We start from the raw sequence: 17,759 nt of genomic DNA, 5'->3' as shown, positions 1-17,759 counted from the left end.
AAGTGGTAGTAATTTACACTCCAATCAACAGTCCACTTTCCAAGCATGGTCAATGTAGCTTATTATCCAACTGGATATTTGGAGACAGTTATTAATTCATTCTTTCAGACCATGTTTATCATGTACCTTGTACTTGTCAGGCACAGCACGAGCAGCTGGGTTTGCCCTAAACCAGGAGTTTCCAGTGCTAACCCACAGACTTCCTGGGACTGGTGAAAATGCAGGGTTCCCACCGCCTTCCGCCTCCCCCAGCTTTGGGTTCCTCAGCCTGTGCAGTGTGCAGGGGCCCAGGAAACTGGGTAGTTGTTGCTATTTGTTTCATTCGGATGTTTTGTTTTGGTTTGGTTTGGTCTGGTCTGGTCTGGTTTTTACAGATGCCCAGGTGCCTCAGCTGGATGATGAGTAGCCAAAAGCAGAAGAAATCACTTCTTTTTCTGGGCGAAAACGCTTTCTGGAAAGGAAGGTGCTGAGAAGAGTCAGCACCTACTTCCCTAAAATAAAACAGGGAACTAGTTGGAGTGATATTAACTATCCATACCCATCCGCCCCTTCCCTCGAAAACCAGCTCTGGGGCAGGAATGGGTCATTGTTCCCAGTTTACAAATATGCCCCATCCCATTCCTGCTGGTTAGCGAAAGTGCTGGAGTTCACGGCAGAGAGGTTTCACAACCGACTAGTTACTTTAGTTCACTAGCCAGCGCACCAGCCTGCGAAACCTCCACTAAAACAGACTTAAAAGCTATTCCTAGCGCCGGGGATATTAATGAGCATGCGCAAAAGGCTCCGCGGATCCGCGCGCCCCCTAGTGGTCAATGGGCCTCGGTGCAATTGAGAAATTCGGCTTCCCTCGGCCACCCTCGGCTTTTAGCCCCGCCTCTCGTCCCGCCCTCCCAGCACGGACTTTGATTGGCGAGCAGCGGGCTATAAAAGCTCGAGCGCGGGGGGCCAGACTCTCAGGCACCTGTGCGGTTTGAGGAGCTCACTTCTGTGGCGCGTGAAGTCGGGGTGGGCAGAGGACTCTTCATCCCGCCGCCGGCCCTCCGTCTCCAAGTTCGTGCCCCTTCTCCGTCATCCTAGACGACGTGGACGTGACAGGGGAGGTGACAGGTAGGTCACTGTGTCCGGAAGGCAATTTGCGGGGCTCCGGGGCGCCACACCTTTGCCTCTGCTTCCTCACCGGCCGAGAATTCCTGATTCAGCACTGAAGCCTGGCTGGGGCCTCACCTGGGGATATCTCCGGACGCTCTTCCCTTCGGTTCACGGAGCCGGAGCTCTCGGGTTCCCACCCGAGGGCCTGGCCGCCCACACCTGTACCTGGCAACCTGGAAGGTGCATATTAAGTGGGGAAGGACGGAAAGGAGGGAGGAAGGGAGGAAGCTCGCCGTGGGGGGCAGGCTTGGTTTTGTGCTCCTGTACCGGCGGCCACAATGATAAGAACATTCACTGGTCCAGAGACTTGGGTTCCAATTCTGGCTGTCCCATTCCCTGCTGCTGAGCAAGGTCCTCCTCCCCTCTGGGCCCCGAATTCCTCGTGTGTAAAAGGGGAGGGTTGGACAATGTGATGAATGCATATTGAACACCAACAATGAGCCAGACACGGTGATAAGTAATGAGGATACAGGTGAGCAACGCAGGCAGCCCCATCCCCAAGCTTACTGTTTGGAGGAGGAAGATACTGACCAAACTGTCACAAACGCATAATTACACATCTACTCGAAGAAGCGTTAAGAGAGGGAACTTGCAGCAGAGTATTTAATATAGCCTGGGGTGGCCTTCCTAGAATTGACTGGGGTAGATGGTCAGTGGCCTGGTGAGAGTGGAGAATAGCAAGTGCAAAGATATGGAAGGTGAACACACATTTTTTTTTTTTCATTGTATTTGGATGTCCTAATAACCCTCAAAGTATACAAGCCAGAAGGGTGGAAGCTGTGGTGAGTTCAACTATGTAGAAGTTAGAGGGTTATTTGGAAGCCCATAACTCCTTGAGGGATCCTGTGAAAATACACGATGGCCCTGACCCCTTGTCCTTCTATAAGCGTTCGGGAGGATTGTTTGTTTTGTTTTGTTTTAAAGATTTTATTTATGTATTTGACACAGATCACAAGTAGGCAGAGAAGCAGGCTCCCTGCCAAGCAGAGAGCCCGAGGGGCTTGATCCCATGACCCTGAGATCATGACCTGAGCCGAAGGCAGAGGCTTAACCCACTGAGCCACCCAGACACCCCAGTTCAGGGAGGATTGTTGAATCAGACCTGAACAGCTCAGGTTTCATGATGCAGGCTGTGGGGTGTCTGCAGTCTGACTCTGAGGGGCCTCTCCTGGCTGCTTCAGAAGAACCAAAAATACCAATGCTCTCTTGAAAGTGGCTCGTCTTTACCTTTAGCAGAATTATCCAGGCTTGTTTGCAAAGATAAGTTGGAGAAGAGGCTTGTACAGTGACAGGAAAAAAATCAAAGGTCCATCACCATACCTTACAAAAGCGCACGCGGGAAAGGGACACCATGTCGTGGTAGAACTAGTGGAGACAACGGAGGTGGCAGACCCCGCTTTGCCTGCCATTAGCTATGCGAACCTGGCAGGCACTCGGACTCTCTGAGCACCAGTCTGCTGTGTGACCAGGGTGAATTTACTGCTTCTGACATGGTCAAGTTCAAAATGGGAAAACCTGTGGAAGTTATTTCTAAACTCTAAAGCATTATGCGACCAAGCTCATTAACACCTCGTTCACTTTGTTCTCTCAGAATTTTACTGTATATGCTCCTTCAAATTGTGAGGAGAAAGAATTTGACATATTTTATTTGAATTTGTAGCAATATACCAAGTTGTTTTGTTGCATAAATATTTTGAATTCTTTCATTTTAATTAGAGTGTTTCTCTTTTCCAAAAGGTGGTTTTAGAATTTCATGTGTGGTTTGCTCATCATTTTTAGAAGAAAGGAAAAAAAAAAAAAAAGGAGTAAAACAGTTGACAGGAGCTTTGAATTTTTTTTATCCCATTGTGCAACACATTCAGTGACAATATGGATTTTTAAAAAAAAAAATTGTTGTTCTTAGATGGCTTGTCAGTGAGCAAGTCTGTTCCTAAAATTCTCCCCTACACCTAATCCTGGCTCCTTGCTGATGCAAGATTATAAAAGGGGCGAGTGAGCCAGCCTTGGACCTGGGTATGCTTTCAGTGGCCACAGGAGAGAGTTGAACAGAATCTTGGGAACAATGGAACTTTTTAAACAAAGTATAGAGTATGTTTGGTGAATAATCAGTAGCATGAAACCAGTCATGAGAAACCAAAGCTGCTGGCTGATTGCAGAGGACTGACAGTGGGCGGGGAGTGTCTGAAGAGAACAAGGCTTAGGCTGGCTGGACCGAGGGATTCTGAGAACCAGGGATGCCAGCTGTGTTCTTTGTACCTTACACAGAAGGGAAATAGCATCTGCATACCAGTGAGCATTGTTGGGCCAGTCCATTCCCCAACATAAACTAGGTATTATTCCCATTTTGCAAAGAAGAAATTAAGGGTCAGGAGAACTAAAAAGGCAGTGGAACTGGGCAGACTTTTTAACTCAGGATCAAATGAATAGAAGGTTGGCATTTCTGCATGTGTCGGTGGATCTCCTACTTTATCAGATCATTCTTTGGAAAGGTTCTTAGCTCTACTTAGGGTTTTACTACACTGAAAGATTTCTTTTCAAAAGCTGGGCCCACCGATGAGGCCATGTTTGCATTGGAGTCTTGCTATAGCGCACATTTGTCATTGTATAGAGTTTGGGTAACTGAACTTGGTATTTGTGTCCCAATCTACCACTTCATTTACAGCTGTTCTAGATTCTGTTTTCCTTTATGTTCCTGTTAAGTGTTCTCTTTAATCCATTCAAGGTATTTCCTTGGCTAAGGGAAGTGTCCATATTCCCTCCTCACACTTAAGTGCTTCCAGAACAGAATTTCAGAAGTCTCCAGAACCCAGTGAGGCAGGCCCTCTCATTATAGATGAGTAAACTGAGGCAGGAGGGGAAAAGGAGCAGGGACATGGGGAAAGATGCTACGAGCAGGCTTTGCAGAGTATCGTCTGAATCCTTCTACCCATTTACTAGTCTTTACCTCATGTTAACCTCTGAGCTTCCATTGACCCACCTGTGACATGGGTCTTACCATGGGCTTGTTATGCAGAATGACGGGACATGCTGGAGATCAGCACAGCACTGGCTGTTAGCTGATGAAGATGAGGAGGAAAAACACTTAAGTGTGTGTGTAGATCAATCTTTGGGTAAGCTCTTCACCCATGAGTCTTGAACTTATGACCCCAAGACCAAAGAATTCCATGCTCTACCAAACCAGCCAGGCACCCCACAATCACTTTATGACCCATTTCTCACATGCACAAAATTTTAATGACAGTAACCTCTAAGTACTGCACTTCTTAAGATCTTAAAATAACCACCCCTTACCTTACTTAATCCATCTTATTTTTGAGCTTTAGGAAGAGGGCAGTGTGCTGTATGCAGTTTACCAGGACTTGTTCTTAATCTAACCTTAAGAATTCCTCTATATCCACAGCTCATTTTCACTGCTGATCATTGAGGATCATTTTATTTTCTAGCTGATGGACTTGAGGTTTTTGCTGTCTTCTAAGTACTGCTTTAAACATTCCCAAAGATGCATCCTGATGTCCTAACGTAGTTTCTCTTGGGTAATAATGCACAGAAGTAGAATTGCAGGGTTGTGTTCAATTCTGTGAGGTACACCAGCCACTTACCCATCTGGTTCTAAACACTAATGATTTTGGACAGTGGACATTTGGGGCCATGACATCCTGCTTTTCACCAACTCTTGATCTCTAATAGAGACATCTAATAGATGTTCAGGTGCCTGGCACCTAATAGGTGCTCTGAAGACAAAGTAACCACGTTCTATAAATCCAAATCTTCGGGTCCCCTGGCATTTTGAAGGGAACCAGTCTTCATACCAGTGCTCAGCCATCCCCTTCCCCAAAGGTTACTTTTTTAGTGTCAAACTCAGATTTGAATTTTGGTTTTAACCTCTTTGTGTAAATGGGGACTCAACCTTGAATTTTCTTTTTTTGAGAAAGAGAGCGAGAAATCAGAGTAGGAGGGAGAAGCAAATTCCCCACTGAGCAGGGAACCAATGCAGGGCTCAACCCCAGGACCCTGAGATCATCACCTGAGCCCAAGGCAGAAGCTTAACCGACTGAGCCACCTAGGCGCCCCAACAAGCCTGAATTCTCACCACTTCTTCAGTTATTGCTGAATTCTAAGCCCAGGGATATAGCAGTACTCTACCTCTGATGACTCGGCACAGCTCAAAAAATTTGTAGCCAGGATTTTACTTGGGATTTTTTTTTCTTTTTAAAGATTTATTTGACAGAGAGAGGGTGCACAAGCAGGGTGAGTGGGAGAGGGAGAAGCAGGTTCCCTGTTGAGCAGGGAGTCTGATGTGGGACTCGATCCCAGGACCCTGGATCCTGACCTGAGCAAAAGGCAGATGCTTAACCAACTGAGCCACCCAGGTGCCCCTTACTTGGGATTTTTAAGAGGCCTTGATTATACCAGAACCACCGACTCTTACTCCTATCAAGAAGACAAACCCTGTGGTCATGAACTCACACAGGTGACTCCGACAAGGCATCTGCTCTGATCTCTCTCCCACCTCTCCATGCAGTTCCACACGCAACATTAGGTATTCTTGGCACAGCATCTGACTGGTGCCATACTTCTCACCAGGAGTTGGTGGTGGCAGGGGGCAATACCAGAAGAGGGCATACCAGAAGAGGGTCATACCAGAAGAGGCTGGCAGCCAGTGCTGCAGAAAGGAGATCATCTGTACAATGCACATCCCCAAACAATGGGCAAAACCAACAGCAACCAAGAGTTCAGCTTTTTATTGAGCAGCTTACACAAGCAGTTTAGTCAAAAAGACCAAAGCCCATGTCATCATCAGACTCCTCAGATTCTTCTTTCTTTGCTTCCATTTTCTTCTCCTCAGCTAAAAAAATGAAAGTCAACACTTGCTAAGTATTTTAAACTCCAAAGAGCTCCAGGCCCCTCAACTTACCTGGTCAAAAATGTCCTAGCCTTGGTTCCAACCATGCCCCTGGCTATAGGGTTTCTATACATCATCTACTCTTAGCAAATTAAGTATTATAGGCATCACTGCTCTTTATCTCCACTCCTCCTTCCAATTTTTTTTAAAGATTTTATTTATTTGACAGACAAAGATCACAAGTAGGCAGAGAGGCACGCAGAGAGAGAGAGGAGGAAGGAGTCTCCCTTCCCAGCAGAGAGCCCCATGTGGAGCTCAATCCCAGGACCCTTAGATCATGACCTGAGCTGAAGGCAGAGGCTTTAACCTACTGAGCCACCCAGGTGCCCCTCTTCCCTCCAATTAAAAAAAAAAAATGCCTACCTGGGGCAGCAGTGGTGGAAGGAGCAGGACCTCCTGCTGGCGTAGCACCACCTGCTGGGGTGGGTCCACCAGCTCCTACATTGGAGATGAGGCTCCCAATGTTGACGTTGGCCAGGGCCTGCAACACACATGCATACACTGATCACACTTATGCTGGCCTTTTGTTACAGCACTCCCCCCCCCCACACACACATCCAAAGGTACCCCCCTCCCCTGAAGGAACAACAACCAATTCCCAACACTATATCGTTCTTCCTTCTCTGGAGTCTCCCAGTGACATCTGGCTGCTACTTAGATTCCCCAAGACTTAGACTAGATTATGACCACACAGCTGAATTAAAAATTAGTCACACACACAAAAAACTACTCAAGCTTTAAATCTTACAATTGCATTGCCATATTTCAGTAGCAAGACAGAATAACTAATTAATTCCTTCCTTTTATAGGTGAGAAAACTGGCCCCAAAATGCTGGTGTAAGTTGTTGGCAAAAAAACTCATGCCTCCTTAAACACTCAAACCAGGATTCTTTCCACAGTTCCAGATCTCCTCTTAACAGTGAATTCCATTTTTCATACTGCTAAGTCCAGGGACTTTATTAAAGAGGAGGACCTTTACTAAAGGCACAGTGTTTTCAATCATTCAGAACTCTCTGGACACAACGTGAAGAGATGAAGCTAATAGCCTCTTGCCAGAGATTAACATAAAATAGGAAAGATAGCCAGTGCCAAGTTCCTTGGGTAGGAATCTTGTCTTCGTTAGTCTTTTTATATCCCCCCAAAATAGTAAATGGCCAACAAAAGGTCACTACATCCAATTTCCATGAAACCAGACTATCATGCAAGAATAATGTGCTTGGAACAACATGGGCGATATTATCCCCTGGGTGGCCGATTTAAGGAGTCATTTGATGCGCATGTGTGTATACCATATATATATTTATGAATGTCATGGTTTCAGAACAGAAGCAAAGAGAAACCTGACTGAAATCAAGTAAAAGTCATAAACTTTAATTAGGCTCTAGATAAGGAACTATGAGGAAATACCACTTAAAGATCCAGTGGAATATCGCACTTTTCAGCCTTTTTAGTGTTACACGAATACCTGACTTAATCAGTAATGTCCCAGATTTGCTTCTCCCCATCACTTGGCTGCCCTCACCTTACCTTTGCAATCAAGCCGGGCCAGAAGGGTTCAACATTCACACCCGCTGCTTTAAGGAGGGCATTGATCTTATCCTCCTAAAAAACAGCAAACCAAAGTGTAGTTTTCGTAAACGTCTCCAAAACACTGCAAACAAAAGACATTCAAAACGTGTGTCCAAAACCGTGTTTAACCACTTCATAGATTCTACCTGTATTTCATGTGCGCTTATTTAAAACTGACCCTTTCGTACACTCTTACGATCACCAGCAAAGAGAATGCAACCGGCTCTGGTGTTCCAGGCCCCTCGCAAGGCAGCGCATCGCTTCCTTTTCGCAGGCAGAACTTGCCCAAGCCACGCCGCTATTTTAAGTTGCGAGTCAGGGCCGGAGGTAGAGCAAGCTAATTAATGTGCTCTCCACATCCCGCAGCCTGGCCCAACAAGGCCTAGTAAGAGGAGCGCAGGAATTCAGGGCCACCAAACAGGGAGTGTCCCAGGTGCGGTTAGGATGCCCTCACGCCGCGGAAGTTTCGCTGAAACAAAACCCAAATACTCCAGTCCCCCAGGAAGCTGGAGCACGTGGGCCCGCCCGCTGCTGGGCCCCTCTCCCCCGCCGGGGATGTTGATGGCGCGGGTCTGGCACGCACTCACCGTGACCGTCACCTCATCGTCGTGCAAGATGAGGGCCGAGTAGATGCAGGCGAGCTAAGAGACCGAGGCCATGATGCTGGCGAGTGCTGAGCGGACGTGCCGGCGCGGTGCTAGTCGCCTGATGAAGTGATGGCCTCCCCCAACACGGCCTTTGCTTGCTCCGAAGGACTGAGCATCTTAGCGGGCAGCTGAGGGAAGGACATTCCGCGCTTGTGCAGCCTTTTTTTTTTTTTTTTTTTTTTTTAAGATTTTTATTTATTTGACAGGGATCACAAGTAGGCAGAGAGGCAGGCAGACAGAGGGGGCCGGGAAACAGGCTCCTCCGCTGAGCAGAGAGCAGGACGCGGGGCTTGATTCCAGGACCTCGAGATCACGACCTGGCCAGAAAATGCTTTAACCGACTGAACCACCCAGGTGCGGCCAATGCGCCTCTTATATGGATCACGGGGGCCAATCGGTGCCCGGGCCTGGCGGAAGAGGCGGGGCGAGAACAGCCCGCCCGGAACACGTTGGCGCCTGCGCATAAAGCGCAACTCGCTCGTTTGCGAGTTGAAAAAATTGGTGGTTCTTGAAATTGCAAGGTTTTGGGGTTCGGCTAAAACTCAGGGCTCCTGAACAGTAAAAATACTTTTAGGAAAAAGATATCTAGGTAAATGGATTTCACCCCCATCGACCGTAGCCCGTGTGACACTATTCGGACATGTAATGACGTCGCCAGCCTCCCGGAGCTGTGCCCACCTGGAGCGCAGGAGCTAAAGGTCAGTTTGGAGGCTTCTGGTGCTTACTTAGCGCGGCGTCTCCGGTCCTGAAGCGGTGGGGGAGGAAACGGGCAGCAGTGCCATGGGAGCGCCCACTGTGTCCCGGGCGCTGAGTCCCACTCTACAAGGGTTCGTTTAATCCTCACCCAGCGGAAGGGGTAAGCACTGTTACTATACGTATAAAACATCTATTGGGAATGGAGGGGAACTTTCCAAATCCGTTTCAGTTTTTGTAACTAAGGCACTCCGTGTTTGGGTGGAAGTGTCCTGAAACTGCCCTTAAGATGTTCAAGACTTTGTGAAGCAACTGCTGTCTAGGGGCTGCGTTGCCATTTTGTATCTTTTGAAGCTTAATAAAAATTGGTATTGGATTCATATTGAGAGTTGGGCTTTTCTTCTTCTTTTTTTTTTTTTTTTTTTTTTGAGGTATCATTGACATGACATTTTTGTTTCTGGTGTATAGCATAATGATTCGATATTTGTGTGTGTCACAAAACGTACATCAACCATTTTTTCTTTTCTTTTTTTAAAAAACTCTACTTATTTATTTGACAGACAGAGATCACAAGTAGGCAGAGAGGCAGGCAGAGAGAGAGGAGGAAGCAGGCTCCCCGCCAAGCAGAGAGCCCAATGGAGGGTTGATCCCAGGACCTGGGATCATGACCTGAGCAAAATGCAGAGGCTTAACCTACTGAGCCACCCAAGCGCCCTACATCAACCATTTTTAAGGTCTACTCTCAGCAACTTTTAAATATGAAACACAGTATTATTAACTATAGTCACCATGTTGTACGTTATATCCAGTGACTTGTAACTTCAGGTTTGTAACTTTTGAGCCCCTTCACCCTTCCACCCCTCCCTCTGGCAGCCACCAGTCTGTTCTCCGCATCTATGAGTTCGGTTTATTTATTTTTGTTTGTTGTTTGGATTCCACATGTAAGTGAGGTCATACAGTGTTTGTCTTTCTCTGACTTGTTTTGCTTAGTATAATGCCCCCAGGGTCCATCCATGTTGTCTCTTATGGCAAGGTGTTATATTTTTTTACACCTGAATAATATTCCTGTGGGTGTGTGTGTGTGTTTGTGTGTCACATTTTCTTCATTCAATCGCTGATAGACACTTCCGTTGTTTCCGTGTCTTGGCCATTGTAAATAATGCTATGGTAAACATGGGAATGAATATATCTTTTCAAATTAGTGTTTTTCTTCTGATAAATACCTGTGGGAAAGGCTTGATCATATGGTAGTTCTATTTTTAATTTAGGTGGGAACCTCTGTACTGTTTTCCACAGCATTTGCATCAATTTATATTCCTACCAATAGTACACAGAGGTTTCTTTTCTTTATATCCTTGCCACCACATGTTATTCTTGTCTTCTTGATGACAGCTATTCTAACAGATGTGAGGCAGTATCTCCCTGTGGTCTTAATTTGATTTCCCTGATGGTTGGTAATGTTGAGCATTTCATGGGTCTGTTGGCTATCTGTATGTCTTTGGAAAAGTGTCTATTCAGATCTTTTGTCCATTTTTAATGGAATTTTTGTTGATACTGAGTTGTAGGAGTTCTTTATTCATTTTGGATATGAACCCCTTTTCAGATATATGATTTACAAAAAATTTCTCCTACTCAGTAGGTTGTCTTTTCATTTTGTTGATGATTTCCTTTGCTGTGAAGAAGTTTTCAGTTTGATACAGTCCCACTTGTTTACTTTTGTTTTTGTTGCCTTTACTTTTGGAGTCAGATCAAACAATCTTTGCCAAGGCCACTGTCAAGGAGCTTACCACCTTTGTTTTCTTTTAGGAGTTTTATGATCCAGGTCTTATATTCAAGTCTTTATTCCATTTTGAATTAATTTTTGTGAATTGTAAGATGGTGGTCCATTTTCATTCTTTTGTGTGTTGCTGTCCAGTTTTCCCAACACCATTCATTGAGGAGACTGTCCTTTCCTGATTATATATTCTTGATTCTTATGTCCTAAATTAATTGACCATATATGAATCAGTTGATGTCTGTGTCGTTGTGTGGTGTGTGTGTGTGTGTTTAAGATTTATTTCAGAGATAGAGGGAGACAAGCAGACTCCCCGCTGAGCGGGGAGCCTGACACAGGGCTCAATCCCAGGACCCTAAGATCATGACCTGAGCTGAAGCCAAAGAGTCAGATGCTTAACTTACTGCACCACCCCAGACACCCCTTAATATCTCAAACTTCTAAACAATTTTTTAAAACTATCAAGCTTTCTAAAATAAAACTTGTTTTGAGTTTTCATCCAACTCCAGAAGCAATTATAGTGGAATTTGGGTGGAAAAAGGTAAAGCTACTGAAAAATTCGAACATTTCCAAAGCCAAAATGAATCTGTCTAAAATATAGTCATCCCCCTTCCCTGCCCCCAGTATACTTCAAAATAAAACAAAACAAAAAACTGATCTGGCAAATATGATACATCAACACAAAACAAAATATTGCCTGTCTTAAACTATACTAATAAGGAACTTTTTTAAATCAGTGTTTTGTCCTCCAAATTGTTTTCTAACTATAGTAGCAAAACCTGAACCTTAGAGTATAAGAAAGGTAAATTATAAGTTCTTCTCACTTACAAATGTAAACACAAAAATCTAAAATGTGAATGTCAGTTACATCAGTAAAACTGGAAAAACTAAAAGATCAATAAACTGAATGCAGTACTGTATATCAAAATATGGTATACCATGACTAAGGATAGTTCAGTGTAACATCTATTAAAAAGTAATCCATTAATAAAGAGGAAAACTAGATGAAATTCTTATAGATTCAGAAAAATGACTTGATAAAATTAAATAACCATTAACATAGACTCTTAGAAAATTGGAAGAAAAGATAACTTTCATATCCTGATAAGATATCTCCTAAAAATCTACAGCAAACACCATACGTACTGGTGAAACTTAAAACCTACTCTTTAAAATCAGGAACAAACAAAGATATGTCCTTTCCCTGCTTTACTTCAGTTACTATTTTACAGTTTAGCCATCTCCATAAGACAAGAAAAAGAAAAGTTATTAAATTGGAAAGTTGTGAACTCCACTATTCATAAATAATATTATTTATTTACCCAGAAGTTCAAGAGAATCCATAGGCAAACAAATCAACCTAGATTCAAGATTAATACACAAAAGCCAGCAGTGTTTCTGTGTTCAGCAAAAGTCAGTTATAAAATGTAGTATTAAAAATTATACTTCATACAAAAGCAACAAAAATCATAGTTTCTAGGAGTAAATCTAACAACTTATGCATGATCATTATTTTTAAAATTATAAAATTTTAAGGAACAACATCAGAGGCAATTTAAATAGAATGATATACCATATTCACAGATGAAAGGATCTTAAATTCTCTTCAAATTATGTCATTTCAGTCAATATTCCATTAGGGTTTTTGATGAAATTTGACCAGTTGTCCTTAAAATTTTCATGGAAGGATCAAGGACCAGTAAAAATGAAGACAGTGCTTTATTTATTTATTTTAAAGATTTTTATTATTTGTATTTATTTGTCAGAGAGAGAGAGACCACACAAGCAGGCAGAGTCGTAGGCAGAGGCAGAGAGAGAAGCAGACTCCCTGCTGAGCAAGGAGCTCCATTCAAGACTTGATCCCAAGACCCTGGGATCATGACCTGAGCCAAAGGCAGCAGCTTAACCGACTGAGCCACTCAGGTGTCCCTATTTATTGATTTTTTTAAGACTTTATTAATTTATTTGACAGAGAGCTAAGCAGGGGGAGTGGCAGGCAGGGGGAGTGGCAGACAGAGGGAGAGGGAGAGGCAGGCCCCTCCCAGCTGGGCATCAGGCTTGAACCCAGGGCCCTGGGATCGTGACCTGAGCAGAAGGCAGATGCTTAATCAGCTGAGCCATCCAGGCGTCCCAAAAGTGGTGTTTTAAAGTAATAAAAGAGTTCACCTTAAATGTCAGTTCCATGGAGGGAACACACTTTGGTTTGCCACTGCATTAATTGTGCCTAAAACAGTGCCTGACACATAGGGGGCACTCAAATAAATACATGCTGAATGAATTAAAGATGTGTCATTTACATGCAAGTAGATAAACAGACCAAGAGAACAGAGAACCTAGAAATCCACTGTCATACATGCAGGAACTGAGTAAGTCAGAGGTATAACTTTATAAATGGGGAAGTGGAGTGGTTGGTTAGGGGAAGAGTGCCTTTTCAAAAAAAAGGAAAAGATACATAGGTTTGATTATATTAAAACTGAAAACTACAAGCAAAAAAAAACCCATAAACAATGTCTGAGAAACTCTGACAGCCCGGAGCCTAAGAAAACACAATGATTAAATGTGATTTGGTTTCCTAGATGGGATCCTGGGAAGGACAAAAGACATTAGTTCAAAACTCAGGAATTCCAAATAAAACATGGACTCTAGTTAATAACAATATATTAATATTGGTTTATTAATTATAACACATTGATATGTTAATAATGGGGAAACTGGCTCTGAATAGGAGGGAACTCTCTATCCTCACAATTTTTTGGTAAAGCTAAAATAATTCTAAAAATTAAGTTTATTTTAAAAACACTATAACCAAAGCTAAAAAAAAAAATGTCATATTGGGAGAAGACATGAGCTCCAAAGTACCCAAAAGCTATATAAAGTCCCACAAACCTGTAAGAGAGACACAGCTGTCCTGTTTTGCAGAACATAAAAAATTATCAAGTAAGGAGCACTTGGCTGGCTTAGTCCATAGAAAATGTGACATTTGATCTTGGGGTCCTGAATTTAAGCCCCACAGTGGACATAAAACTTATTTTAAAAAACAAAATTATCAACTAAAAGTAACTATCTAGGGCTAAGAAATTTTTACTTAAACTGTAAAATGAGACCCAGTCATTAGCAAAGTGGTTAAAAATTTGGATGTCAGGCTCAGACTTGGGCTTCAATGTCAGCTGCACCACTTGTGATTTTGGGGGGCCTTGAGCAAGTCATCAGTCCTCTCGATCTGTTTCTTCATCTGCAAATTGTAGCTAACACCTGGACAGGTGTCAGACACCGAGCACCCAGTTAACCACAGCTGTTCCTCATGAATGTTTAGAACTATCTTAGCAAAAGGTCAGTCGCCCAATCATTTCCCTTTGTTATGTGTGGTTCATGGGCTCAGTGGATTCAACATCATACTTTTACTTCAGACAAATTCTCCTACCCCTCATTCCCCTGTCATAGTACAGTTGTCCTTTTTTTTTTTTTTTTAGCAAGTATTTAATGACCATCTACTATGTACCAAGTCCAAGTTAGATGCTCAGTTGTCCTTTTAAGGTGTATTTTCAACAGACTAAGCAACATGATACTTAAAACATTAAGAAACGGAGAGATTAAATCCAATAACATCTACTGACATAGGATTAAACTTCAGTGGTCTGGAGCATTTTAGAAACACAACTGTGATATTGCTTACTACTATACTATTAGTGACAAGTGGATTTTGTGGACTAGTGTCATACTTTCACTGTTAATATAACAGATTACTATTTAGTTTAAAAAAACAAAATCAGCCTCCAAAGAAACTCTAATTTAATCAGAGAAAAATTTGTGCCTACCCAGGTAAAAATGTCTGTTTCGCCATGTTTTCCGGTAGTACTTTTTCTAATTTATGTTTTTACCCAAACCATGTTTTTTGATTAAATGTCTAGAAGAGCATTCTTAATACATAGATATAACTATTATTACACAAAAAAGACATCATCAATTTAATGTCAAATTACTTTATTTTGGGGTGCCTAGGTGGCTCAGTCATTAAGTGTCTGCCTTCAGCTCAGATCATGATCCCAGAGTCCTGGGATCGACCCCCGCATCAAGCTCCCTGTGCATGGGGGGGGGGCCTGCTCAGTGGGGAGCCTGCTTCTCCCTCTCCCACTCCCCCTGCTTGTGTTCTTCTCTTGCTCTTTCTCTGTCAAATAAATAAATGAAATCTTTAAAAAAAATTACTTTCCGGGGGCACCTGGGTGGCTCAGTGGGTTAAGCCGCTGCCTTCGGCTCAGGTCATGATCTCAGAGTCCTGGGATCGAGTCCCGCATCGGGCTCTCTGCTCAGCAGAGAGCCTGCTTCCCTCTCTCTCTCTCTGCCTGCCTCTCCATCTACTTGTGATTTCTCTCTGTCAAATAAATAAATAAAATCTTAAAAAACAAAAATTACTTTCGGGACGCCTGGGTGGCTCAGTTGGTTAAGCAGCTGCCTTCGGCTCAGGTCATGATCCCAGCGTCTTGGGATCGAGTCCCACATCGGGCTCCTTGCTCAGCGGGGAGCCTGCTTCTCCCTCTGCCTCTGCCTCTGCCTGCCATTCTGTCTGCCTGTGCTCGCTCTCCCCCGCCCCCCGATAAATAAATAAAATCTTAAAAAAAAAAATTACTTTCTATTTTCTACTGCTTTTTTTATTGCAAAAATTCTACTTTTAATTTTTCCCTATTGAAATGGGTTTGACATAATATTTTATAAACTTACAGTGTACAATATCTTATACTATAGGATTTGATGCATTTATGTATCATAATATGATGATCACTTAGCAGTTAATTAACATCTATCACATTACATAATTATCCTTTCTTTATAGTACTTAATTAAGTTCTAGTCTCTTAGTAAGTTTGATGTTTGTAATATAGTATTATTGTCTGTACTATGCATTAGATCTCTAGGACTTACTTATTACTTGTTTTAAGGTTGTACCGTTAGGGGCACCTGGGTGGCTCAGTGGGTTAAAACCTCTGCCTTCAGCTCAGGTCATGATCTCAGGGTTCTAGGATCAAGCCCTGCATCGGGCTCTCTGCTCATGGGGGAGCCTGCTTCCCCCTCTCTCTCTGCCTGCCTGTGATCTCTCTCTGTCAAATAAATAAATAAAATCTTAAAAAAAAAAAAAGTTTGTACCCTTAAAAACATCTGCCTTGTCTCCCCACCCCCCACCCATTGATAACCACCATTTTATTCTCTGTTTTTACAGTTCGGCTTTTTAAAATTGCACATGTAAGCGATGTCATATAGTACTTGTCTTTGTCGGGCTTACCTCACTTAGTATCCTGTGTTCAGGGTCTCTCCGCGTCGTGACAAACGGCAGGACATCCTCCTTTCTCACAGCTGAGTACCACCCCTGTGTGTACGCGCACGCGCGCCGCATTTTTTTATCGTTTCATCTCCCGACGGGCCCTCTGCTTGTTTCTGGATCTCAGCTGTTGTAAGGAGTGCTGAGTGATCATGGCAGGGCAGGTATCTTTTCAAGATCGTGTTTTGACTTTCTTCAAGTAAATACCCAGAAGTAGAATCACCTTGTAGTTCTAATTTTAATTTTTTGAGGCACCTGCGTACACTGTTTTCCTCCATGGCTGCGCCAGTTTACATTCCCGGCAACAGTGCCCGAGGGTTTACTAATCTCTCCACATTCACTGCCAACACTTGTTACTCTTGTCTTCTTGATGAGAGGCGTTCTAACACCTGTGGTTTCCTTTGGATTGCCCTGATGATGTGCGATGTTGAGCATCTTTTCACGTCCCTGGTGACCTTCTGGATGTCCTCTTTGGAAAAATGTCTATTTAGTTCTTCTCCCCATTTTTAAATCAGATTGCTTCTTTCTTATTGAGTTGTATGAATTCTTTTTATATTTTGGATATTAACCCCTTATATAACAATTGGTTTGCAAAAACTCTCCCATTTTGTAGGTTGCCTTTCAATTTTGTTAATTCTTTTGTACAAAAGCTTTTAAGTTTGATGTAATCCCTTCTGTTGATTTTTACCTTTGCTGTTTGATGTCATATCCCCAAATCATCACCAAAACCAGTCTCAGGGAGCTTCTTCCCTATGTTTTCTTCTAGGAGTCATATAGTATGAGTCCGTATGTTTAAGTATGTAATCCATTTCATGTGAATGTTTGTGAGTGGTAGAAGATGTCCAGTTTCAGTGTTCTGCGTGTGTTCATCCAGTTTTCTCAACATAATTTGTTGAAGTGTGTCTTTTTCCCCTTCGATGCTGTTGGCCCCCTTGTTGAATATTAGTTTAATGTATAAGCAAGGTTAATGCTGGGCTGTCTGTTCTGTTTGTCAGTGTGTCTCTTTCCTTGCCAGCACCGTACTGTTTTTAATGCTACAGCTTCGTGGTACAATTTGAAGTCAGGATGTACAGTACCTGTAGTTTTGTTCTTTTTCCTCAGGATTGCTTTAGCTCTTCAGAGTCCTTTGTGGTTCCATACAGACTTTACAGTTTTTCTCTTTCTGCAAAGAATGCCATTAGTCTTTGATGGGGATTGTGTTGACTCTGTAGATTGCTTTGAGTAGTATATACATTTTAACAATATTAACTCTTTGAATCCATGAACACAGGCTGTCTTTCCCTTTGTGTGTTTTTCTATTTTTTTCAGCAGTCTTGTAGATTTTGCTGTACAAGACTTTCACTGCTGGGGCGCCTGGAAGGCTCAGTCAGTTGGGCATCTGTCTTTGGCTCAGGTCATGATCTCAGGGTCCTGGGATCGAGCCCTGTGTCAGGCTCCCTGCTCAGTGGGGTGTCTGCTTGTCCCTCTGCCCAGCTCCCCACCCTCCCACTTGTGCGCTCTCTCTCTCTCTCCAATAAATAGATAAAATCTTAAAAAAAAAAACTTCCTATCATATGATCTCCCTGATATGAGGAAGTGGTGATGCAACATGGAGGCTTAAGTGGGTAGAAGAATAAATGAAACAAGATGGGATTGGGAGGGAGACAAACCATAAGTGACTCTTAATCTCACAAAACAAACTGAGGGTTGCCGGGGGGGAGGGGGTTTGGGAGA

General features: G+C 43.2%; 1 protein-coding gene and 1 long non-coding RNA gene across 3 annotated transcripts in view; one reads left to right on the top strand and one right to left on the bottom strand.

Annotated features, from left to right (window-relative positions):
• The first annotated feature begins 951 nt into the window (after window positions 1-951).
• Window positions 952-17,759, top strand: part of LOC131999204 (uncharacterized) — a 45,550-nt gene continuing 28,742 nt past the window's right edge. For both annotated transcript variants that reach the window (XR_009399048.1, XR_009399047.1), the window contains exon 1: window positions 952-1,107. This is a non-coding gene — a long non-coding RNA (uncharacterized LOC131999204). The remainder of the gene's footprint in view (window positions 1,108-17,759) is intronic.
• RPLP1 (ribosomal protein lateral stalk subunit P1) lies at window positions 2,461-8,280 on the bottom strand. The gene is given in 4 exon segments (XM_059418513.1): window positions 2,461-2,514; window positions 6,402-6,533; window positions 7,580-7,654; window positions 8,209-8,280. Coding segments are annotated over 4 exon segments (333 nt in total).

Source organism: Mustela nigripes, chromosome 13 (assembly GCF_022355385.1).
Source record: "Mustela nigripes isolate SB6536 chromosome 13, MUSNIG.SB6536, whole genome shotgun sequence".
NCBI lineage: Eukaryota > Metazoa > Chordata > Mammalia > Carnivora > Mustelidae > Mustela > Mustela nigripes.
The sequence above is the reverse complement of the archived record's forward strand: the minus strand, read 5'-3'. Positions and strand labels throughout refer to the sequence as shown.